This window comes from Oreochromis niloticus, linkage group LG23 (genome assembly GCF_001858045.2).
Source record: "Oreochromis niloticus isolate F11D_XX linkage group LG23, O_niloticus_UMD_NMBU, whole genome shotgun sequence".
NCBI lineage: Eukaryota > Metazoa > Chordata > Actinopteri > Cichliformes > Cichlidae > Oreochromis > Oreochromis niloticus.
Window position 1 is genome coordinate 36,086,278 of NC_031986.2, and position 25,372 is coordinate 36,111,649.

Consider the following 25,372-nt stretch of genomic DNA (forward strand, 5'->3'; position numbering starts at 1 on the left):
TATTGTACTCGGCCCAGAAAATCTTAGAAATATGGTATCTAACCAGATGCTTACTCTGGCCTCCAGTAACTGGCCTCCAGTAACACTGTGAGGAACCTTGGAGTCATTTTTGACCAGGATATGTCTTTCAATCCCCATATGATGGGGATTCGCACGATGCACTGAGTGTTTCTTCTTCACTCATTTTCATCACTCTCTATGAGTTCATACAACTCTCTGCATTACACCTCTATGCTTTCTGTCTCCCCTTGCTCTCTTCCATCTCCTCTCAACCCCTCCTTGATTCTGTCAGAGGTTTCTTCCAGTTAAAAGGGAGTTCTTCCTACCCACCGTCTTTAACTTACAACACCTTGAGATATTTGTGTTTGGCCATAAATAAAATGAGAAAAACTGAACTGAGTCTGGTTTCTCTGTTAGAACCAAGAGAATCAGAGCATAACCTGCAGCTGAATGCTGCTTTCTTACTTGAGGGTGGCAACTCCTTCAGGTGTGGTTGGCTCGTTGAAGCGTCTCATGTACTCATGCATTTCTGGAAAACTCTTCTTCATGTAATCCTCCGCACTGCTTTCCCTCACTGTCCCAAAACGAAAACCCTGTGACGGATGATGCAGCTGCGCACACCAACGAAGAGGAGGAAGAGGAGAAGAAGAATGAAGGACACACAAACAGAGGAAACAGCGGATGCTGCATATTCAGCTGAAACACCTGAAACATCTGTGAACACAGTTGACCTGAAACACCCCACAAAGCTGCACAGTACAGGGCCACTGTGGCCACTCACTCTCACATTCAGTTTCATGTTTCTTCTTAGTCATGCTTTATTTTATAGATTACATCTAGAAATTTCCTTCACAGCCTCTTGATACAGTGTGAGGACAGGCGGCACCCAGAAAGCTGCAGGGCTTCACATTTAAAATAAAAAGCTAATCACACACAGATGGACGTCCAATTAAAGCTCCCTGAGCTCCCAGCAGCCCCGGCTGTGCAAACACTGAGAGGCGTGCTTCATGCTTCAATCAGCCGCTGAATTAAAAGTGTAATTATGACAAGGCAGGTGATCCACAGAGCAAATTTAATCTGTAATTGTTTCAGGACGGAGAGCACAGAGTGAAAAGAGTCTGGAGAGAGTTCACAAACACAGATCTGACCTCGCCTGAACCAGCAGCACCACATTGCCTTTATCATGAGACTGAAAAATGTTTCACAGGAAAAACACTTCTCGTCGTCTCACTTCAAACTCACCGTGTGACCGCAAATTTTACCAGGAACCAGTTGCATAGAGTGTGAAACTGATGGCGTCAGACCGGGCATGGTTAGAGGTGAGAAATGGTCGAGTTTAGTCGGATGCTGTGTGAACCCCAGGCTCCAAGTAAGACTCTGACCTGGGCCTCTGTGTGAGATCTTATGCGGTGTAGCTGATATCCCCTGTTGGTGTTTTTCCTGCATTCCTATTATTGTTGTTCCAGGATCACCATTGCAAATAACCAGTTACATTGTGATGTCATAGCTTTGCAATGTGGGGGTAAAAGTCAAAAACCCCTTTGTTTATATAAAACTGTAAAAATGTGTTTTTTTAATTTTAGTTTTATTTTTAGTTTAAAAAAAAATGTCCCATGTGCGGGACTAATGAAGCTTTATCTTATCTCAATTAATTCATACAATATAATAAATATATTGTCAAGTTAGGTTTCCTGTTAGCCAAATTTTGCTAGTGATAGTTTTTAAGAGCATTCGCTAACTTCCTTGCTAATGATAACTGAAGATTCAAGTTGAACTTGCCCAACTTGGCTGAAAATTTAATTGCTCCTTGACCAACATTATTATAATGATGCAGGATGCTAATCTCCAGTATGAGCCCTATATGCTGAACCAAAGGGATGCTTCAGAAATGTTTTAGTCTCCCAGGATGTCCTGTTTGCACTCTCCTTGCTCTACGTGTGATTAGAGACCAGCTGAAGATCCTGACACTGACAGCAGAAACATGACAAAATAATCTAACCTTACGGTCTCACCTTGGCATCATGGATCCCTGAGACCTCCTCAAAGGTCTTCTCTCCCACCATGACAGCAGCAAGGTTAGCGGTGTAGCTGGACAGCACCAGCAGACAGAAGATGGCCCACAGGTTCATCAGGAAGCGGCCTGTCCAGCACTTTGGGGTCTTAGAGGAGACGGTGCGCCCGAACAGGATGGCGTAGCACAGGTTGAGAGCCGATGAGTAAGAGAATACCCTCACCCGGTTGCGCCCATGAGGTGTCATCCCATAAGGACTCTTCCACTCATAGAGCGTGAGGAAAAGTGCAGTGATGTGCAGCGCCAGGAAGATGCCCACCCACATGGACCAGTGCAGGGGCCACATGAAGGCCCCAATGGGGGCCGCCGTGTCCTTACTGCGCACCAGGATGCCCAGGCTGGTGGAGAAGAAGGGCGAAGTGAAGTCAATCACCCGGCTACGGGCAGAATTTATGCTAAATGAGGTGACAGCCATGTCTGCCAGACCATTCAGGAGATCTCCCACCAGCCCGGTCCAGCGGCCTCCCTTCCAAGCTCCATACTTTCCGTCTCCGACGATGTAAAGGTCAAACTCAAAGCCTAGGTCCTCAGCCAGCTTCTCCAGAAGGTCTATACAATATCCATAGCAGCACTTGGTGTAGTCTCTGGGCAGCGAGCTGCTGTTTCCACCTGCCACTTCCCTGAAGTATCTCTCCAGGGTCTCTGAGCTGTTAGCGGCAGCATCCAGGCAGAATTGACCGGCCGGGCAGCTGCCCTCGTCGTCCACGTCCCGCGTGAACACGAAGGGATGTTCCACCAGGGTTACCACCCGGACCCGACTCCCTGCCACCGGCAACCCTGCCCTCCACTGGCCCCTGGTCCTCCCACCCATCCCATCCATCCTGTGGTGAGGCTTGGGTCCCTGCCACACTTGCTGGTCCTCCACCTGCAGCGAGCCATCCTCCCAGCTGCCTACTGTCACCCAGGTGGGTTGACCCAGTGCGTCCCGCCGCAGACTCCAGATATGGAACCGCTGCAGAGTTATAACCTCAGACCAGTTCTGGTGGACCCGGATGGGACCGGTGAGTCCAGAGAAAGATGTGTTTGACAAAAACCTGCAGCAGAAAAAAAAGAGGGTCGCATGTGAGTGGGGGCGGGGCTTGTGAGCAGTGCTGTTGGATCATTGTCTACTGAATTATGAGTTTTTTAACTGAGAGCAGAAGAAAATGGATCACAAAATTATCAGTCAATATGCTAATAAATAAATATGATGTATACTTTTCAAACATGGTCTCTTAATAAAAAATTACTTTCCCACCGGGATCAACGCTTGACCCCCGTCTAACTTTAACCATAAAAACTAAATTTTTAATACACAGATGACCCTGATGTGTTTCCAGCTCTGATTGGTCAATATGATGGCAGATGCTATGTTTCCACTGATCATGAAGAAGTTTTTTGGTTCTACACACAATGTAACTGTCATGAATCGCTGTATGGTAGGCAGGAGATTGGACCCAAAATGCAGGACTCGGAGCACATGTGGGTGAACTCAAAATGCAGCTTTATTGCTGACTCAAGGGAAAATGATACAAAACTATACTGGGAAATGGTCTGTATTTGTATAGCTCTTTACTTGGTCCCTAAGGGCCCCAAAGCGCTTTACACATTCAGTCATGCACCCATTCACACACAGGTGATGGCAAGCTACATTGTAGCCACAGCCACAACTGATAGAGGCGAGGCTGCCGGACACTGGCGCCACTGGGCCCTCTGACCACCACCAGTAGGCAACGGGTGAAGTGTCTTGTCCAAGGACACAACGACCGGAGTGGGGGCTCGAACCGGCAACCTTCCGATTACAAGACGAACTGCCAACTCTTGAGCCACAATCGCCCCGATCAGAAAATATAAACTAAACGCACAGAGAGGCACACAAGGGAACACACAGCATGAGAGACGTTGTGACACGGAACTGAGGGAGACCCTGACATAAATACACAGAAAACTAACGAGGAACGTAGGAGCACACAGGGAACACAGCTGACACGAATCACGATAATAATGAGACAGGGGAAGAGCAAACACAACATGACGGACACAGACAGAAACTATCAAAGTAAAACAGGAAGTACACAGAGACGTAGACTGGAGAGGGAGAGAGAACATGAGGAGCACGAGGGAGAGAGGCAGGCATGACAGGCTGGGGAAAACATGATGGCACAAGAACTCACACAACCATATAAATTCAGACACCCAGGTGGAGACACAGAAGGCAACAACACAGGGGGAATACTGAACAGAATAATGCAGGAAAACTAGAATAATCCTTAAGATAATGCAAAAAATGACAAAAAGCACAGGAAACTTAAACCGCTGGGCCAAAATGACCCAGGACCATGACAATAACGTGATGTTTGTGTCAGAGCTGGTTTTTACTCTGTAAATCATCCTGTGTTTATTCTCATGTCTTTGGGGCATTTATAACCAGAAATAATACCATTGCTTAAGAGCTTCAGGTTTCAAAGTCAGGACCATCACTGTGAAGGCTGTAAAAGGTGAAGTAAATGTGGAGTTTCATTAACAGAGCTCTCTGTGACAGATGTGAGCAGATGTGGAGTCTTGAAGTCTTTAACCTTAAACAACCTGAATAAAGTTTAAGTGTTCTTAGATCCTCATGTTTGATGATTCTAACATTAAATGTTTCACTTCACATTTTACCTTTTCTTCTCCTGCAGCAGATAATCTGTCTGCTCTGGTTTTATCTCAGTTGAGTGTAATTTAATTTACTGTGAATGTGTTTGATCTGCCTTTGTGAGGAATCCCGGCGCAGCAGCTAAACCTTTTATCCTTCTAAAACTTGCAGCTCTGTTTCATGTACACCAAAGTATTTGATGCAGCTCTCAGAGTTTCCTGCAGCTCGTGTGCAGTTGTTGGTTTTGGTATTTGACAAGTTTTCGCTTTCACACCTATGAGGAACTGATATTCTCATAGTAGAATCCTGCAGTCAGTGTCTGTTTTTACTTTTATTTGATCTATAATTTAAAAAAGTATTCATTTCATTTTTCATTCTGATGATATGTTTAACATGTTAATCTGTTTTAATGCAGGATTCACTTAAAGAACTGAGTTCTCTGACTCAGTCAAATATGAGGAACCCAGTTTATCAGATTCTGCATCTAAACTTTGGACGTCTAAAGAAAGACTGAAGATCTCATATTCTCGTGTCCTGTGAAGAAGTAACAGATAAAGTTAACAGAAAACACATCTTTAAACATGTCCAGATGTTTAACATAAAAGCTAATCATTCACTTTTTGACCCCACAAACAGCTGCTTACATGATGCTGACAGAGGAGAAAGAGCAGACATAGTGAAATGATCAGACAACTGAACCCAGAGCTGCTTCTGCTGGCTTTGAATCCAGGAGGACACCATTAGAAGATTGAACAAACATTAATGAAGCTCAGCTTTTAAATGAGAAAAAGATAACATAAAAGTGCCCAATCATCCAGGTAAGAAAATCCCAAAAACGTTGATGTTGTTCATCTAGACGTAGCGTTTTCAGTAGGAGAAACGATTCATCATCATCCAAGTGACTTCTTCAGTCTCAGCTGACTGCAGGTGTGCCCAACCTTATAAACAGTACATTTATATAATGACTGTAGCTAGCCCACTGAATGAACAGTTTCTTCATCATTAATATGCAAATTGTCATAACCATTGATCAGCAACCACTGATCAAAGACGTAGACAAGAGAAGTTCAAGAAAAGGAGAGTGGAAAACAAACAGAGGGGAAGAGGGACAATGAGGAAAGACATTAAAAAGTCCACTGAATCACCTGCTGGATGAAAAAAAAGAAAACAAGCAAAAAGAGAACAACACAGTAGGGAGACTACAGCAACAACCTAGATAAGATAAGCATAAGTAATAGTAAATAATAAATATTGAATGTTACTGAGCAGCACGCAAGACCGACAACGCACGGCATGCTTTGAGGCAGGAGCCAAGGAAGATATAGAGTGTGTCTGTGAACACCTGTGTGTACACCTGTGTGCGTGAGCACACTTGTATTCAAAGGGTTTCTCAATGTAACTATCTGATAGAAAGTGTGGTGAGTCATAGCCCTGCCCCCCAGGACATGAAGCAGGCATGGAGGAGATCCAGGCCCCAGACATCTAGAGGCCCCCCAGAGTGCAAGAGCCCAAGGAGGACCACCGGAGGGGCACCCGCGCCATTCTCCTGGAAAGAGCTGAGGAGAGCCCCATACAGGGGGTCACCCAGCAGCTGCAGTGCAGAAGCTACAGATGACTGCGGTGACGTGCCCACGGGCAGTTGTGCCAGAGTGGGCCGAGCCCCGGGCCCAGAGGCCCGAGGTCAGAGAGCCCCCCACCCTCCGGAAGGAGCCCGATCGAGCCACGTGCACCAGGGCCCATCAAACAGCCACCAGGAGTGAGTCAGTGCATACCTGAGCACCCAGAACCACCACCAAGAACCACCAATACACCGACGGCTGAAGGCATCAGCCACCAGCAGGGAGTGTGGTGGGGGGAGATAGGCCCCCGCACCTGGGGGCCTGAGATGTTCCCAGAGAGGTGGAGTCTAAGACCCAACCTGACACATAGACCTAGACAAACAGGCACACACAAACATGCATTCTTGCCCTCATGTACACATATACCAATAGTCAGCACTCGCCCAACGTGGAGACAAACAGAAATGAACACTGTACACCTTGATTTACTCTTGATTAAACTTTGCAAAAGGAGTCTGATATGAGTCAGAAATGAACTTGTTTATCCACATTTTCGTATGCAGCCCTGACTTCAGAGTCCTGACTTCATTTCAGGAGATGAAGCTTAATGTGAGGAGGAAGAGGATGAGATTTTACTAAGACGTCAGTAGTGTTGTCTCCAGTGTTGGTCAAGTTACTTGAAAAAATTAATTTGTAACTAATTAGTGATTAATTCTCCAAAAAAGTAATCCTGTTACTTTACTGATTCCTTATTTTCACAAGGAATTACGGGTTAACCCCTAACCCAGTTTTTTGGAAGTTACACTCTAATCGATTTAATAGAAAAAATACTTTACTCATAAATATACCTTAAAAAAAATGACTGACTGCACCTTCAAAGTGTCTCAGAGTAATGAGAAATGCTGGCAGTAAGCAACACTTTGGATCTTATGTTCAGAAACACACCTTTGGTTAATGGCAGTAACTGGTTCAAATACATCAATGATCCTCATGAATGAAACATTCTGGTTTCCATCAACACATTATTCTTCTGAGGCTGCTGGAGGTCAGAGAGTGTGAACTGTAATAAACTTCCTCATAAATAACAGCTAGATCCAACATGTTTATTTCCAACACACGCACTGTATATATGAATATAAGGCAGTATTAATATTAACTCCTCCTGCCTGCAGGTGTGGATGGTGTAATCAAAGTTACCCGTTTGTTCCATCAAACAGTTGCTGGAGCTGAATCTCAGTGCTGAATCTCAGTGCTGATAGTAAAGCTGAAATAACTCATTAAATCTGCCATAAACATTAATTGCTGCACTACTTTCTAATTATGAGAAGAATTCATGTTTAATTCTGAGAACAGAGTGATGTACCCATTCCTTTCAGTCAGAGCAGCTTCAAACATGAGACAGACAGAAGAGTGATGCTGGTCTGTCGATGAGAGCTGTGTTTTACCTCAAACACTGAATCTGGGACGATCTTCGGCTGCATTCGAGCCTCTCTGTACAGTCTGCATATTGACGCCTACCTCTGCAGAGGCTTTAATCCTGTTACAGCTTCCTTCTTATCGGCTCTGCCTCCAAACAAGCTCAGCTGCTGTGTTTGTGACAGCCTCCTTTGTTTCAGCAGTGCCTGCTTCATAGTTCAGTCACGTTCCAGAAGGTTAGAGGTCATTTATCACCAATAATTGATAAATAGGGGTCCAGGAGTCCAAAAGGGCTTTTAATAAGATTGTAATTCCTCTGTAATTAATGGAATTTGAATGCATTTCAATGCAATTGCATTGAAATTCCAATTAATTATATTTACCTACAAACACTTAAAAAAGGAACAATAGAATAAGGGGGTAACACGTTAGGTTTTTACAGGAAACAATGGAATATTTATACCATGAGTAAATTTAAGCATTACTTAAGTAATTTTGGGTAGTGCATTAGTAATTATACCTTCATATATTTTACAGTACAGTACAGGAGAGACAAACTATACTGTAGTTCATTTTAAGTACTGCATAATTTCTTGGTTATTTTGGAGAAAAACAATATTTCCCCATCTTGCATCTTAAGCACACTTTGCTTTTCAGGGCTTGGGTCGTATTATAAAGTGTTACTCAGTGTTTTTTAATTTACTTGATAATTAAATAAAAGTATTTTGTCTCCATAAGGGAAACTTCTAAACCATCAGCATGGCAGACTGAGGCATAGACCGATGAAAAAGGATTTCTTCTGTGCTGATTTTGCAACCGATTTAATATATATATATATATAATATTTAATATAAAACTGTATTAAGTATGAAGAGTCAAAGCTCTAAATGATCAGGCCTGCTCCATGTGACTACCTTACTGTAAGTCTTCAGCTTCAGGTGTGCTCTAAGATAAAGTCCACCTGGTCCTCCCTGTGAATCCACAGCTCTAAGAACACTGGGAGAGTAAAATCTTTTCTTTGGGTTGTGATGTTTTTTGTCTTTGCTTAAAACATCACATCCAGAAAAGTGAAAAAATTCTGTGATGATATCTAAACTGAGAGACTAAAGTGTCCTCTTACCTGGACAGGTACTGTCCTGAGGTCAGCACCTCGTGCTTGTTGGGTTTGTCGTAGCAGTTCATCGTATTCTGGATCAGAGCCAGGTCCGGCCTCACCGCAGTCGCCGCAGCAACAGCCCTGGTGATGAGCTGCAGGGCGTCTCTAACGTAGTAGTCAAGCGGTTTCCGTTCCACCTCACCGTAGGCCAGTAGGCCAAGCGGCAGCCCGATGGTGTGCAGCACGTCGGGGCTGAGCGGCTGACCCAGCACCCAGTGTACCATGGGTAACGTCAGCCCCAGGTCCTGGGCGCTGCGCAGCACAGCTGCCGCGCACTGCGGGTCGGCCCCGAACAGTAGCACTGAGGCTGGTGAGGCTTGGTTCTGTCGGAAGTGTCGAGACAGGAAGTCGTGGATCTGCGTGTCATCGTGAGCCGACTGCGTCAGGTTCAGCAAGGCTCGCAAGTGCCAGGTGACCCTCCTGCCGCCTTCCCACGATGCACTGCTGTGATGGTCTAGGAGCTGCAGAAGACCCCGAGCCTCCTCCCAGCCCCGACACAGCACGGCGGTCCCCTCCCGCCAACCGGACCGCTGCAGAACCGTCAGCAGCAGATCAGACAGACCCGACTCTGGAACACCCGTCGCCATCTGCAGGTGGAACCGGTTCTGGAGGAGAAGAGAGTTAGAAATGAGATTATCAATCAGATCAGTCAGTCCTGCTTGTGTCTGGAAGTTAAATCTGCTACTAAAGAGCAACGCTCCACAAACCCACACAAAACCACCAAGAAACAGCTTCCTGTTTCAAAACATTAGAGGAGAACATCAGAGAACAGACTCTGGTTTACATGTTCAGTTGGTCTTGGAAAAAAAAATCTGATATGCTTTTATTTCTGAAGTGTGAACAGATTGTTAGTGGCAAGAAAACTGTGATTCCTACGAAGTTCTCACAAAAGTTTATACATGACACACAAAACATACAGCAGAACATACATTCATTTAAAACTGCTTCCAGTGGGTTGAAGCAGACTAAGCTGTGCTGCTCATTTCCAGCTCCACCTTTGAATTCCTCTGTGGCCACTTCACATGTTTCCACAAAAGCCGAGTGTTACTTCAGTGTGTGCGTTTGTTTGTGTTGTTTACACCACATTGCCGGGTGTCCACACAGTAACATGAAGACCTCCCTGCAGGTGTGTTCAGGTATGATAATCAGTCCTGCCGTGACCTTTAAGCCAGGCACTCACCTCAAAGCTGCTGATGTCTCAGCTCAGGTGCGGCTGCAGGTGATCAGTTTATCACCTGCAGCCGCTGATGCTTGAAACCATCAGACAGCCGGAGGCAGATCAAAGAGATGCTGCTCTCTCTGTTGCTACGGTGATGCAGGACACGTCCTCTGTCCGTCATTGTGACAACGCACTGACAGGCGGAGCTTTAAGGATTTGAAGTGTCAGACCTGCGAGAACAGAAACGTTGGATTGGCCATCAGGTCGACACCTCGCTTTACTGCAGTTCACCTCCGAATATGCAGCAGCACGAGGTCACCTAAAGTCACCTGATGTTACCTGAAGTCAGGACAATGTTTGGTTTTGAACAGATAAGGTTTCTGGGTACACTGTGATGTCATTTCCTGTTTTTACTCTCAGCGGTTTGAAAGGACCACGAAGAGTTCATTTTAAGAATGTTTAAGTTTGAGGACTGAGGCCACGCACACAGTCACATGACCTCACAGAGCAGAGACGATCCTCGCTTCAGAGCCATGAGATCACAGCAGAATAATTGGGTTAAATCTGAGTTGAGACACCTGAAATCAAGAGGAGGATGAAGAGGAGGAGGAGATAAAAGCAGTTTGCTCAGGAAGAAGATGATGATGATGATGAAGAGCCCAGTGAACATGCAAGTTCCTGAGCTCCAGAAAGTTTTGTGCAGACTGCAGCATGAAACGTTTCCTGAGGAGAAACGAAAAAGCAGCTGATTTTACTCGTTTTACTCCCAGAATAAAAGCAGCCCTGCAGGGTCTACCTGTCCTAGGGCATCATGGGAAATGCAGGAAATCACCGATGGAGGCAAAAGGGCCGGGACACTTGAATTTTTAAAACATGAACTCATAATCCTCGGAGCAAAGGGTCATTTCCCGTTCCTGATGGGATCAAATTGTCAATCCTCTCAACTGCATCTGGAAACGTGTGTGTGTGTGTGTGTGTGTGTGTGTGTGTGTGTGTGTGTGTGTGTGTGTGTGTGTGTGTGTATATAAAACACACTGTGTAGTGTTTTGTGTTTGTGAGTCTGTGTGATGTTAATCGCAGCTGCACAGATTTAACCACTGGATCACTGGATGTGTGTGATGGAGGAACAATGAAACACACACACTGATCTGCAGTGTGCGCACAAACACTCGTCAGGCTGTGATTTAAACTTGGATCACTCTGAGCAGCATGCTACTCGCTTCTTCATTTCAGAGGTTGTCAGGATCTCAGATGTTCTTCCCTTCATTAACATTTTGTGATCTCAGTACAGAAACCATGATATGAGAAGGAACAGAAGGCTAATAAAAACACTAAATATAAATGCCATTGCCTGTAACTCAGAAATTTGTCCACGACATTCGCCTGGGACCAAACGTATTTGGGATAAACCTGGACCCGAGTTTTGATTTTCTGCTGAGCCTGCAGGCGCACCATGTAAAACTCAAGAGAAATCAACCACCAATGAGATCCTGACGCTGAGCTCCAGGTGCTAAATAAATGTATTCAAACATCTTTACACCGGCCGAGTATGTCTCAGACTATGTCTACACCAATCCAGATAAATTTCAAAACAACGTTTTCGTCTAAAAACGCTCCGCGTCCACACTATCGTTTTCCATCGTTTCCGAACAGTTGTTCATCCACACTGAAACGATGGAAAACGCTTACATTCCTGTATTGCGCATGCGTGAAACGTAAGACAATTCGACCTGCGTAATTTCTGTCTGCTGTTTATTTACTTTCCGCCTCTTGGAAACGTCGTGGCAAAATGTCGAGGAAAAGAACCGAGTTTTTTTTAAATGGACTGACAATGAGGTGGAGTTCTTGCTGCGAGTAACACAAAAGTACAAAGTTGCAAAAGTGAGTGAGAATTAAAGAATTTGAAGAAAAGCTATCTGGAGCACGTACAAACTGATATTAATCTTTAATAGGGCTGTCAAAATTGAGAGCAAACAAAACAACTGCTGTATAATGCCCTCTGCTATCTTAGTTTAATTGGTCACATGACTGCATCACATGACTAAAATGCGTCATCGTTTTCGAAAAGCTCCAGGTTCACAGTCCACACTGTGACGCAAAAAACAGCGTTTTCAAATGTATCCGCTTTGGAGAGGGTTTTCAAACACCTCCGTTTTCCTTGACCAAAAACTCCGTCTCAGTGTGGACGGAAGGCCAAAACTGAGAGAAAAAGATGCCTTTTCAAACGAAAACGTATTAGTGTGGACATGGTCTCAGTGTTTCTCACCTGGATACAGGTGGTATTTTTCAGCACGGAGCTGCAGCTCTCTGCATCTTCTCCACCTTTCCCAGGCAGTGCTCTGACTTGTGGATGCAGGTGAGGCTGAAGTGTGAACTCTGAGGTCTGTTTGTTGTTTTGGAGCCGTCAGGCTTTCGGCTCCCTGCAGACTTAAATGACGCGCCGCACTCCGGGAACCATCCCGGTCTTTCTGACCAGCTGTTTGGATGATAACTTGTCATCCTACAGGAGAACTGTGAGAAGAACAAACCTACCCTCTCCGATTTATAGAGTGAAACCTGAGATCATCTCCCAACAGGAAACACAGGTGAGACCTTAAACATACCATCATCCATCCGTTTCGAAAGCTAAAGCTCACCGAAGAGCCGCTAAGACCAACGTGAATGTTTCATTATTCAACTGAGCGTTAACAGCAATGCGGAAGAAAAACTGTGACGTTTCAGGTGATGGAGGTGTGCCGCTGCTCAGAGTCTGAACAAAGTCAATCAATAAAACACAGAAATGAGATCAAAGCACACACGCTGGTCTGAATAAAAGATGAAAACGAGGAGATAAAACGACAGCAGAGATGAAAGATTCACAGCTGAAACGCAAACTGAGTTCATTTACAGCCAAACATTAGAAACCTGCATCTGACTGAAGCTGAACATAATAGATTCAACAAGAAGCATCCACCTCAGCGACAAAACAGGAAGCAGGATGGGCCGCTTTACAGAGGAGTTGCTGAGAGAGTCTCAGATCATTCTGCATTTCACCGTGGAAGGGGTTATTGATTGTCTGTGTTCACGCTCAGCAGAAAGAGCATCATCATCAGCATAGAAATTAAACTTTGATGAGGAACACCCAGCCTGAACTCGGTCCTTTCAGAGAGGATGGAAAAAAAAAATCTTTCTAGCATCTGAATTGACCCACTGTAACATCGAGAGCTGGTCAGAGGAGTGATGAAGCTCAGGACAGCCTTTTTTCCAGCCAGCCAAAGCAGAGTTTTAGCTTTGGAGGTTAAAAGACATGTTTTTACACGTCATAAATACATTTAAGTATTTTATATTGTGCTTACACCTAACCTATAATCACACAGTTTAAACCAGGGTAAAAATGATGTGGTGGACTTAAAAGATCAACACAAATCAGTAGAGTGTCACAGTGGGACACGCCGCTAAGGAAAAACGAGGGAAAAACTCAACTAAATCTACACTGGGAGCAGCTAAACGACTGTGACAATTAGAACATGAAACAAGAACATGAAATTGAACAGGAACATGTGAAACATGAACATAAAGAAAACTAAACCTGACGTGAGCAGGAACCTAAACCGTGAACAAAAAGATTCTGTGACCTGACCTGACTTGACATGACATAAACAGACGACCCATCAAAGAACAGAAGGAGACAGAAGGCTTAAATACACGAGAGGGTAATGAGGGAAGTGGAAACACCTGGGGAGACACAGCTGACACGAATGAACATGACGCCATAGGGGAAGTAAAACAAAACACATTGAACATGGAAACACCAGACTCTCAAAGTAAAACAGGAAACATGGAGAGACGCAGACATGACACACAAGCTTGACAACATGAAACACGCAGACAAGAAACACATGACAGGCTGACACAGAAGACAGGAAAAAACTCACAAACACAGGGACATAGATGAAATCTCAACTAGACTAAACACAACTAAACCCTAACTAAATAATAGCACAAGAACTTAATATATTTCCAAAATAACATAATCCAAAATACAGAATAAACTGAAACTGCTGGGTCTGCACAGACCTAACCCCTGACATAGAGACTAGTTTATCAGTTTATATTTGAAGGTGGTTAGCTCTATAGTGTCTAGTGGTTGGAAATCAGCCATGCAGGTTGTGAATTATCTGCTTAGATTTTGCTGAATTCACTTAGTCCAGAAAGCAGCAGCAGGTTCAGTTCACAGCCACACAGCTTCTTGTTCCTGCTGTTGTCAGCCTCATCACACAGCTGATAGAGTACAGTTCATCTGGTTTGGTCTGTAAGTTACTGACAGAATCCAGAAAGCACAATCACAGGTTGACAGACGAGCCTCCCTGTAATCTGCAGACATTTGTCTCACTATGAGTCGATCGTAAGGTTTTGGTGGATGTGATGACTCTTCTCAGGGTAGCATGCTGGAGATGCCATGAGGCTGATATAAAAGATACCCAGGTATCAGCTCAGTCTCCTTCCATGTTCTCAGGCTCACGTTGTGTTTAACTGAACATCAGAGTTTTGTGTGTTTCAGGCCCGTCTGAATGAAGCCATGGGAGGAGAACAGTTTGATCCCTCTGACCTCTGTCTCTCTGGGAAACTCCATTGGGCTTTCAACAGTTGGCTCTGATCCCTGTCCCCCCACCCGGATCAGACCAGGGCAGCAGCTTAGATTAAAACAAAGCTCGCTGTTTCCCCCGGGCTTCGTGCTCCGTTAAAGCATGTTTTATCAGCTACGCTCAGAGCTGCAGCAGCCTGTCTCTTTGTCCTGAGGAGCCTGAATGCATTGTGGTTCAACAACAGAAACACATCAGCACTGGGAGGAAAACATTGGCCGGCGGCCCCAGTCTGACCTTCAGAGAGATTACATGCGGTCGACAAACTTCTGCTGCACCCATTAAACAACGATTAGCAATAAGAGTGCACAACAGGTCCAGTTCATTTTATTGATTTCTGCAGCCACTGGACCGACTGCAGTAACACCGGAGAGGTCCAAAATACCACACACAGGCCTGTGAACCTGGCTCTGTGTGTGTATGTGTCTGACACACAACAAATCCTAAAGAATCTGATTAAAAATTGTTTGTCACATCTCCTCCAGACACCATCGGCTTCCATCATTCAGGGAGGCCTCTAGCCTGGACCGAGGATGTGCCAAAGCAGCCCAGGCCATCTTAGACTCCACTTATGATCCAGTTCCAGGTGTGGTATGAAGGAGGTTTGGTTTTAAGTAGTTAGAGAGCCCTCATGGTTAACTGAGGCTGTTTTTAGTCGACTGAGTAGTGTCGTGAGTTAATTTTAATAATAATAATAATAATAATTAATTATTATTTCCTGGTGTGGATTCAGCAGCTCTCAGAGGAATGGAGCATAGCATAGCCATCTAACAGCCATAGCTGTTAGATGAGGTACCTTGATCATCACCTTCAGCTCAGAGGGTCCTTCTTCAGTTTGACCGACTGATCTGCACTGATGTGAGGGAAAGAGACTGGGCTTTTGACCTGTTTAAGTCTTTTATTTCTGCCTCATACGCTCCACCATCACTCACAGTCATTTCACATGTCATTCAAACTAAACGGCTTCTAACTCGACCCTTTCACACACGACAACATCACAAAGACAAGAAAAATCTGAGACAGTCGAGCAGGCAAGTATAGCTATATGTACACTGGGAGAGTAATGACCTGATGGGAAACCAGAACAAAGACAGGAAGTAGAACTAGCAAAAATAAAACATCAAAAAATAAAAGCAAAAATAAAACAGGAAATGGTGAGTCTCTTCAGGTCATCTTTCAGGAGACACAGTTTATCAAGTTTATCTTCAGCATCACTTCTCCTTCTGATCTGAGACCTGATTAAACAAAAAGTCAGCAGGTGAATGTTCTACACAGCAGCTCGAACTGAGACACTAATGAAGCTTCATGAAACAGTTCAGCTTCTGCAAGAACCATCGACAAGCTTTAACCACAGGGTTCCTCACAGAGAGGCATTCAGGAACATCAGTTCAGGAACTGTTCAGACAGCAGTGACTGTAAATAATGGCGGTTAAATAGAGCGACTGAGTAGATGACAGAGTTGTCGTCTTCTTCAGGCAGCAGCAGATCAGAGATGATTTTTCTGTTCTTTCTGGTGAAAGAAATGGAGCCAATCAGTCTAACGAGCTCTCTCTCTCTCTGTACTAATGTTGCTGGCTCGTCCATGACGACAGATTTATCACGTCACAAAATGCTGAGTCGACCAAGAGATGAACTCATTCTTCTGAATTACAGTGAGCTGAAAGGTGGATTGGTTTAAACTGTTTACAGCTTGATTTAATACATTTATCCGAGCGCCACTGCAGGAACCGTCGCAGGTTTTAGCTGGAGGAGCGGCGCTTGGCTCGGAGCTCTGTAGCATCGAGCCAAAAGTGTTAAAGATGGATTTGAGAGAAATTGTTCTGTATCAGTACACTGCAGTAAGAAGCCATGCTGGCTGTCAGTGAACGCCCCCTCGGTGACGTTAGATGTGTTCCTGTTGGTCCTGGTCTGAGTCCCTGAATCACACTGACTGCTGTGCAACACTCAGGCCAGAGATGAGCTGATGCAGTAACACCGAGGAGTATTTAGAGCTTTGCTGCAGTAAAAGTACAAATGCCACAGAATGAAAATACAGCAGTACAGGTCACAGTCCTGGGTAGGAAAGTTCTGTCAGCGTTCAGTTTCGTGCTTTTCTAAGCGCTTAGTGTGCACTGATGGATTACAGAAAGTCAGGCTGTTTTCAGTTTGTGAGGTTTCCAGCTCATCCAGAGATTTTTAAAAAGATTCAAGTGGAAAAAGGAGAAAGTGCACCTCACAAACAATGCTGGACTGGATTTAAGAGCACAGTGTTCACCTTTGACCTCTTTTCTGAGAGCAGGTTTGAACCAGATGCTGTGAGACTGCAGACCAGTAATGTCTGCTGAGGTTTTTACGCTATCACAGACTGTATATAAAAGATGGTACCACTGCGACATCTCCCGCTGTTCTCTCACATTGAGCTCTCACATTGGGTGTTGATCCAAAACCTTTCCTGTATTCGCAGAACTAACACAAGCTGAAACTTGGCTTTAAGCTTTGTGTGAACACACCAGTAGAGAGAGAAATCCTAGAATTTCAATCAAAACTCGAACTCAGCTTTCTTGGATGGTCTGTTACTACAGTAACCTCACAGCAGCCATATTATTGGCCACATGATGTCATTAAAAATACTCCAAAAGGCTCAAACAGAACAAACACAGGCCAGAGGTCCAGTTCAGGTGAAGATAGCAGCCACCTGTGTCACCATCCACCTGTCAGTCAAACAGGCCACACCCCTTAATAAAGTTTATACGGGTGAGTTATGGAAACATTCTCTCCCTGTGCAGCTGTTTTGAAGGGGGAAGTTATCTATAGAGACCAAAGCTCCAGAAGCTCCAGACAAATGTAAAGTGAGATTATCCAATAGGAAGTATAGAATAGAATAGAATAGAATAGAATAGAATAGAATAGAATAGAGAAGAATAGAATAGAATAGAATAGAATAGCCCTTTAATGTAATTACAACAAAATTATTTGTGCTCCATGTTATCTGTGCAGGAATAAAATATAAATAGTGGACAGCAGGCATACATAACAAACAGGACAAATATATACAATCAAGAGCAAAGGCATACAGTGGAAAGCAAAGTGCTCGGAAACAGTGCAAAGAAAAAGAGGACTGAATAGTCCGTGTGTGAGTGGCCTGAGTGATCGGGGTTACTCAGACCATGGACACCCCTGCCCCTAACCCTAACCCCAACCCTTAACAGTCTGAATGGCCCAGGGGAAGAAGCTGTTAGTAACTCTGGAGGTGTGGGATTTTACTAACCTAAATATTTTGTGTTATAGGGTCTACCTTACAATATAAAGTGCCTTGAAGCAACTGTTGTTGTGATTTTGCGCTGTATAAATAAAACTTATTGGAAGTATGGAAGGAAATCAGCTGACCCATCAGCTGATGTGTGCAGCTCTGAGATCAGCCCCTCCTTTTACACTGTCATGGCTCTGCCCATCTCCACCTTTAACCCACAGTCTTCAGCTCCACTCCAGTCCTTACACTCTGCAGCGCTGAGCTCTGATCTATTCCAGGGTTTATTGGCGAGGCAGGGAAACTTCCTGTCTCATTCTGAGGCCTCATCTCACTAAAAGCTCAGCAGACCCGAATCCAGCGCCTGATTAAAGGGGACAGACGGATCAATGAGTCCCCCTGGCTCTCACTGAGTCCACATCCATCACGGAGCAGAGTACATCACGCCGTCGCTGTTTACATTCTACATTAGGTAATCACTGCCCCACCAATCACATGGGCCCACAGCCAGCTGGACATTGCTGGCTCCAGCTCATCAGGAACAGGTAACAGATCAGATCTGGGTCAGCAGCTCCAAGCAGGAGGAGGTGCTCCATGTGCTGCCACCTGCTGATGTCTGAGGCTGAGTGGAGGTCAATGGTCAGCTGATTTTTACCTGGAATTAAAGGGCTGTTGCATGCTGGGAAAATTTAGCAGCCAGGTAAGTCTCAGCAGACACACACACGTATACACACACAGTGATTCTGCAGCATCTGATTGGATGAGCACAAATGAAAACACAAAGAAAGATGTAACTTATATAAACCTGAAGATGTGACAACACGACTAAGACAGAGGGTAGGATCCAACTAATTGGGAAGTGAGAAGTCAGAGACAAAATGAGCTCCTCTGACCAATCAGATTTCAGGAAACAGTGTCATCATTCCTCATACTCTGGGAGTCAGAGGATCTGAGGATCCTGATAATCATCAGGAGGAAACACAGAAACTTTATTTTTCTTGTGGCTACAAATTTAAATAAACTTTATTGTTCCAAGAACTTAAATATCTCACTGTGAACTCTGTCTTTGATAAATGTACCACACATACTCACAGACTATTTAACTCTGGGATTACTTATTGACCTTCAAAACCTTCATGTGACCTGACTCCTGCACGCTCTAACCAGGAGCTTCCACAAAACAAAACGAACCAGTCAGAGATGTCGTCCTAAAGTGTTCTACCTCTTAGAGAGCTCATGAAGGAGCACAGCCTGAAACAAAGAGCTGATTTAAATGAGCTTGCTGTTATCACTCTGTCAAAACTCCATCTCCTAACATGACTGACTGTCAGATACATTTTTAATCTGATCAGCTCAGGAACCTGACAGAAGGTAAAAAATGAAACATTAAAAAAGTTTCAGACTTCGACCTGCAGCTGTCTCTTTTTCTGGTAAAATAATTTCATTTATACGTTGCTGTTATCACTCTGTGACCGCAGCTCACAGTGAAGATTTAAGCTCGTCTCCTGTTGCTGCCACTCTGCACTCCAGTTTCCTCCGTCCTCACTGTGTAACGCTTTCAGCTGCTTTTTGTTGTCACTCAGCTCAGATTGATCTGACTTCCTGTGAGTTTTCCTCTTTGATGCTGTCAAACTCTCATCCAGTCTGAATTATTGATGATGTGTGACGCCTCCTGGTGATTACGGTGCTCTTTAAAAAAGGCATCGGGCTTTGGGATGATGGTGAGTGGATAGTTGTAGTGTTTCTGGGTCTGCGAGCTGATGGCTGAGGTGAGAGGCAAGGTGAAATTTCAGCTGTACTGTGACAGATGCATTAACTGCTGCAGCATCACCTCATTTGACGAAGAGGAGGCAGATCAAAGAGGAAACATCTGCAGGCTGAGAGGATCCAGCAAAGAGTTTAACTCTGGGGATGAAACCACTGCTCTTCATCAGTTCTCAGAGCCAGCAACATGAAAAACTCCAGCAGAGATACCATCACGCCACAAAATGCAGCACACGCCAGAGATTCCCAACCAGGGTTTATTTCTGCAGACACCGAGGAATGTGTAAGGGGGAATTAATGATTCAGTGAATGTGAGCAAGAATAAATTCCAGATGAGACGCTGGTTTAAGGCTGATATTTGTAGATTTACAATAAGCAGAAAAATTCCTTTGCAGAGTCAGTTTGATGTGGCAGAAGAAAAGGGAAGCTGCCCCTTAAATATCTAAAAAACTCAGACAGCATTCCCTTGGATGTGAAGAGCTCCTCAATATCAGTTTATTGTCCTAGTTTGAAATTCTTTACATCCAGCTGAAACCTGCCTGCTCTCACCTCAGACTCAGACTAAAGGATCAAAGTGTAGAGGCAGCCGAGAGCAAACACAGCTAACTCTGCTGGACTGATACCCACTCATCCACTTCTAATCGATCAACCCATCTTTCACTTCTCCAATTCAACACTGTTGGTGGTGGTGCTTATCCCAGCTGTTGAGTCTCCAGTCTGTTGCAGGACTAACACACAGCGAGAGATGACCATTTTCTCTAATTAACTCCTATCACAGGTCAGAATCAGGTAACATGACCTGCTGTCTTTCAACTGTAGGAAGAAGCTGGAGAATTCGGAGAGAACCCATGGACAAACAAACAGAACTGGCTTGTGGAATCAAGACCAAACGCTTTCAGGTGTGAAGCCACCATGCTGACCACTGTGCCACCAAAACAAAGAGTATTTATGACATCATGATAATAATGAATTACAGTAGTCTAGCCAAGAAGTAATAAATGCATGAACTAGTTGTTCAGCGTCACTCTGAGACAGGATATTTCTAAATTTACAGATATTGTGCAAACAGAAGAAAGCAGTCCAACATATTTGTTTAATATGTGCATTGAAGGACTGACTTCAGTCCTTCAGGATGGATAAATAAAGTTGAGTGTCATCTGCATAGCAGTGAAAATGTATGCTATGCCTTCTGATGATACTGCCTAAGGGAAGCATGTATAATGTAAACAGAATTGGTCCTAGCACTGAACCCTGTGAACCCTTGCAGTGCAATTCCTGTAATACCTACAGCATGCTCTAATTGCTCTAATAGAATATTATGGACAGCAGTATCAAATGCTACACTGAGGTCTAGCAGGACAAGCACAGAGATGAGTCCACTGTCAGAGGCCATAAGAAGATCATTTATAACATTCATTAAAGCTGTTTCTGTGCTGTGATGAGCTCTGAAACCTGACTGAAACTTTTCAAATAAGCCATTCTTCTACTCTTTTAGTAATGTTTGAGATAAAAGGAAGGTTGGAGATTCGCTTATAATTAGCTAAGACCACTGGGTCTAGAGATGGCTTTTTAAGTAACGGTTTAGCCGATTATTAGAGATAGGTTGAACATATTTAATATTAAAGCATTAATTAATGGCAGGACTTCTTTGAGCAGTCTTGTACGAATGGGGTCTAAAACACATGTTGATGGTTTGGAGGAAGTAACTACTGAAGTTAACTCAGAAAGATCAGTTGGACATAATGTCCATAATGTTACATCTGTGAGATGCTTATGATGAATTTTTTCTCAAATTTTTTTTCTGTAATGGTTAAAATTTTATTTGTGAAGAAGTTCATGAAGTCATTACTAGTTAACACTAAAGGAATGGTTGGCTCAACAGTGCTCTTTTTGTCAGCCTGGCTTCAGTGCTGAAGAGAAACGTAGCGTTTCTCTGGGCTAAATGATAATCTTCCAAAAGAGTGAGACGCTGCTTTTACTCATGTTTAATTGTATCTTGTACTGTGTTGATGCTTTTTTTTTTGCATTGTAATTTTGTGCAGCGAGCTCATGGGGGAGTGCCAGGGTGGCTGGCAGGGCAGCTGCTGCCACTCAGTAATCATGTTCTCACCTTTTTCACTGACACTGGGAACAAAGCGGAGATGAGTGTGGAAGCAGCTGGAAAGCTGACTGCCCCAAAGTCAAAGCGACCAAAGAGAACATGTTGAGTAAATAAACATTGCAAAATTGTCACTTGAAGCTGCATAGGGTCCCAATCATTCAACAGTCAGTTTGTCATAATACAGATGGACAATGACCCAAAACATACAGCTAAACATAAACCCAGGAGTTTATTAAAGCAAATAAGTGGAATATTCTGAATGGCCAAGTCAGTCACTTGATCTTTAGCCAACTGAGCATTTCACTCGTTGAAGACTAAACTTCGGGTAGAAAGTGTCATGGCTACTGGACGGACACAAACGAAGACAGTTTATTTACAATACGGAACACCTCAGTGCTATATATGTACAGTGAGTTGGGAGGGGGTCCAGGGCTCCAGGGAGAAGGGGTAACACACACACACACACACACACACACACACACACACACACACACGATTCCACTTCAGCTCAGTCATCACCACAGCTCCTCCATGCACACTCACTCCTCTTCAGCCACACTCGCTCCAAAACGCCACTCATGCCGCCACACACAGGAAAGGGATATTCAGGAGACTCAACGTTCCAGCGGCAAGCTGCTCTGTGCCACTGCCTTAAATAGTAGCTGGGGAATCAGCCAGATCAGCAGCAGGTGGTGACAATCACACAGGTGCGTGGGCCAAGAGCAAGAGCCCCTAACGAGCTCCGCCCAGGCAGAGAGGGGAGAGGGAGAGGGGAAGAAAGAAAAACAAAACCTGTAGCCAGTGTGAGCCAGCCAGAGAGACACGGGGACCATGACAGAAAGGCCCACAAACACACAGAGCATCTGGTGATGTCCATGAGTTCAAAACTTCAGGCTGTCATTGCCAGCAAAGGGTTTTCAACGAAGTATTAGAAATGAACATTTTATTTTCAGTTATTTAATTTGTCCAGTTACTTTTGAGCCCCTGAAATGAAGGGACTGTGTTAAAAATGCCTTAGTTCCTCACATTTTTATGCAATCTTTTTCTAAAGCTGAAAGTCTGCACTTCATCTGCATCTGAGTTATTTCATATAAAATTTATTGTTGTGATGTAAAAGAATATATATATATATATATATATATATATATATATATATATATATATATATATATATGCGCATATGGATGCATGTGTGTGTTTGTGTGCCTCTAGTCTGTATGCCAAATATCCCCAACACACAGAGACACACACAGACAGACAGTTCAGGTCTGTGCTCAGACAGTTTGAGAATTGGTTCATTATTCTGTTCAGCTTTCAGATTGGCTGACACTATCAGACAGAAACCCCCACAAAACCCCTCACTCACACACACTGGTTTGCTATCCTCATGGGGACATCCCATTGACATAATGCTTTCCCTAGCCGCTTACCCTAACCATCAAAAACGAATGCCTAACCCTAACCCTTACCCTAAACCTAACCATAACCAATTGTAACTCTGACACTAAAACCACATTTTGAGTATGATAAATGCCTTCAACCCCATGGAGACCTGGATTTTGGTCCCCACGAGGGCTGTTGGTCCCCACTGAGATAGTAAGAACCCGTACACACACACACACACACACACACACACACACACACACACACACTTCTTCTATTAAAGTCCAGCAGCAGCTGAAGAGGTCGATAATGAAATCTGTTCTGTTCTCTCTGCTCAACTTCTGATCAGCCTCCTCCTGCTCGCCCCTACCCCTACCCCCCTTTCTTGCCCTCCTCTTCCTCACTCTTCATACCCTCCTTCCTCCCCCTCCTCCCCCTGTGAACTCTTTCTCTGTGTGGAAATATTAATCTTTTCATTAACAGAATTTAATTGCCAGCAGACAGACAAGCGAGTGCAGCAGCTTCAAAGCTCATCAATGGAAAATAAAAAGATTTTTCTTGTTTCTCTCTTTTAACTGTGCTCTCTGAGGTTTCCAGAAAAATGCTATGCTCCTGCAATCTCAGGGAGGATGTCTCTTCAAAGCTGAATAATCATCTGGATCCAGTGCTCCACAACAACCAGTCAGCTCTCAGCCAGGAAAACTCGTCCAGAACAGCACCACTGATCCTGAACCGGGCCGGGGCTATTGAGACTGTAGGACCAGCCGCCGCTTTGTGACTGCCTTTGAACACACAGCCAGCACTGTGGTTAGTCTGCCCAATCAGAGCCTGAGGACGGACAGGAAGACGATATAGGAGAGGTTTGAGTCGGTGCTAGGGCTGCTGGGAAATTAGAGAAATCAGCAGATGCCATGCGGATGATCTGATATCGTCATGTTGGTGTTGTTCCCAGATCATCATGAAAATGTTGTTCCAGGTTCAACATTGCAAGTGACCAATCACATTGTTGTGACGTTATTCTTTTGCGCGCCAAGCCATTCCTGCATTTATGAAATTCCAATGTTGCAAGGACAATATCAATTCTGCTTACCGTTTATTAAAGGGTTAGGGTTAGGGTCAGGGTCCGTTGATCGGTGGACAGAGGCGGTTTCTCGCAGCTTAAGTACAGTTTTTTGTTTTACGGCGGTTTTTCCCGAAGTCGCAAAACTATGACCTCACAACATTCTGATTGGTCACTTGCAATGTTGATCCTGGAACAACATTTAGTATGATGATCTGGGAACAACACCAACACGACGACATCAGATCGTGCAGATGCATGCAGTGACGTGGCCTCCAGCTTAAACCAAACCAACTCCATGCAGCTGCCAAACCAAGTGCTCAGGTGATGGGAGAGGAAAGGAGGCAGAGCTATGATCCCAAAAATCTAAAGTGAAGCATCTGTTTGGAAAACATCTTCGAGTACAATGACACATCCGTAATTCTCTCTTTTAATAAAATGACTTAATTTATTGTTGTTCCTAAGGGCACAGAAACCAAAGAAGTGTAAGACTTTCAGTTTAATCACTTTATTCACTTTAACACAGTCACAGGTAATCTCCATCTCAGTCACAGCAAAGGCTCAAAGGTAAAGGTAATTTTGACTCACAAGCAGTTTCATGGTCTGATTGCTCTATTTCGTAATGAAAGATCTGTAGTGGATTCCAAGTGTTGAACTTGTGTTTGGCAGTTTCTTACTGAAACTCTCACCATAAGGTCCATAGAGATGCTGTTGAAGTCATCACTACGCTGGAAAAGCAAGATAGTCCAACAGAAGAGCAGAAACTTTAGGAGAGCCCAAGTCAGCAAAAAGAATGAATACACTGAGCAGCTTAGCAACAGCAACAGACCTCAGAGCAACATATTCTGTTAAAGATAACAGAATAATTTCCATGATTAGAAAAACATCTCCACAACATCTAACCAAGTCAGGAAGTCAATCAGATTGAGGAGACAGATACTACTTTTAAGATTAGGCTTTAAACTTTCCTTTTGGATAAAGCATATAGTTAGGGCTGGATTAGGTGATCCTGAATCCTGCCTTAGTTATGCTGCAATAGGTGTAGGATGCTGGGGGATTCCCATGATGGTGTTTCTTCTTCACGTACTCTGTGTTTATACACCTCTCTGCATTTGTTCACTAGCTGGGACCATATCCTTAGTTACAATTGATGATGATGGATAAGGGAAAGTGAACTGTTGTTGTGATTTGGGGAAGGCCTTAGAGGGGACTGGCAGTGGCTCCTGGGCTGGGCAGATCCC

The 25,372-nt window shown here is 44.1% G+C and overlaps 1 protein-coding gene across 2 annotated transcripts in view; it reads right to left on the minus strand.

The window, feature by feature from the left end:
• The window catches only part of grin3bb (glutamate receptor, ionotropic, N-methyl-D-aspartate 3Bb), a 53,223-nt gene that overhangs the window by 9,081 nt on the left and 18,770 nt on the right, over positions 1–25,372 (minus strand). Inside the window, exons 1-4 of one of the 2 annotated variants that reach the window (XM_019351793.2) lie at positions 12,242–13,835; positions 8,781–9,421; positions 2,013–3,105; positions 466–611 (exon numbers count right to left, since the gene is read on the minus strand). In XM_019351793.2, the coding sequence (XP_019207338.1) occupies positions 466–611; positions 2,013–3,105; positions 8,781–9,403 (1,862 nt within the window). In that variant the 5' untranslated portion in view covers positions 9,404–9,421; positions 12,242–13,835. Of the gene's footprint in view, positions 1–465; positions 612–2,012; positions 3,106–8,780; positions 9,422–12,241; positions 13,836–25,372 lie in introns of those variants that run through there. The other variant, XM_013275095.3, reaches the window with a different exon arrangement.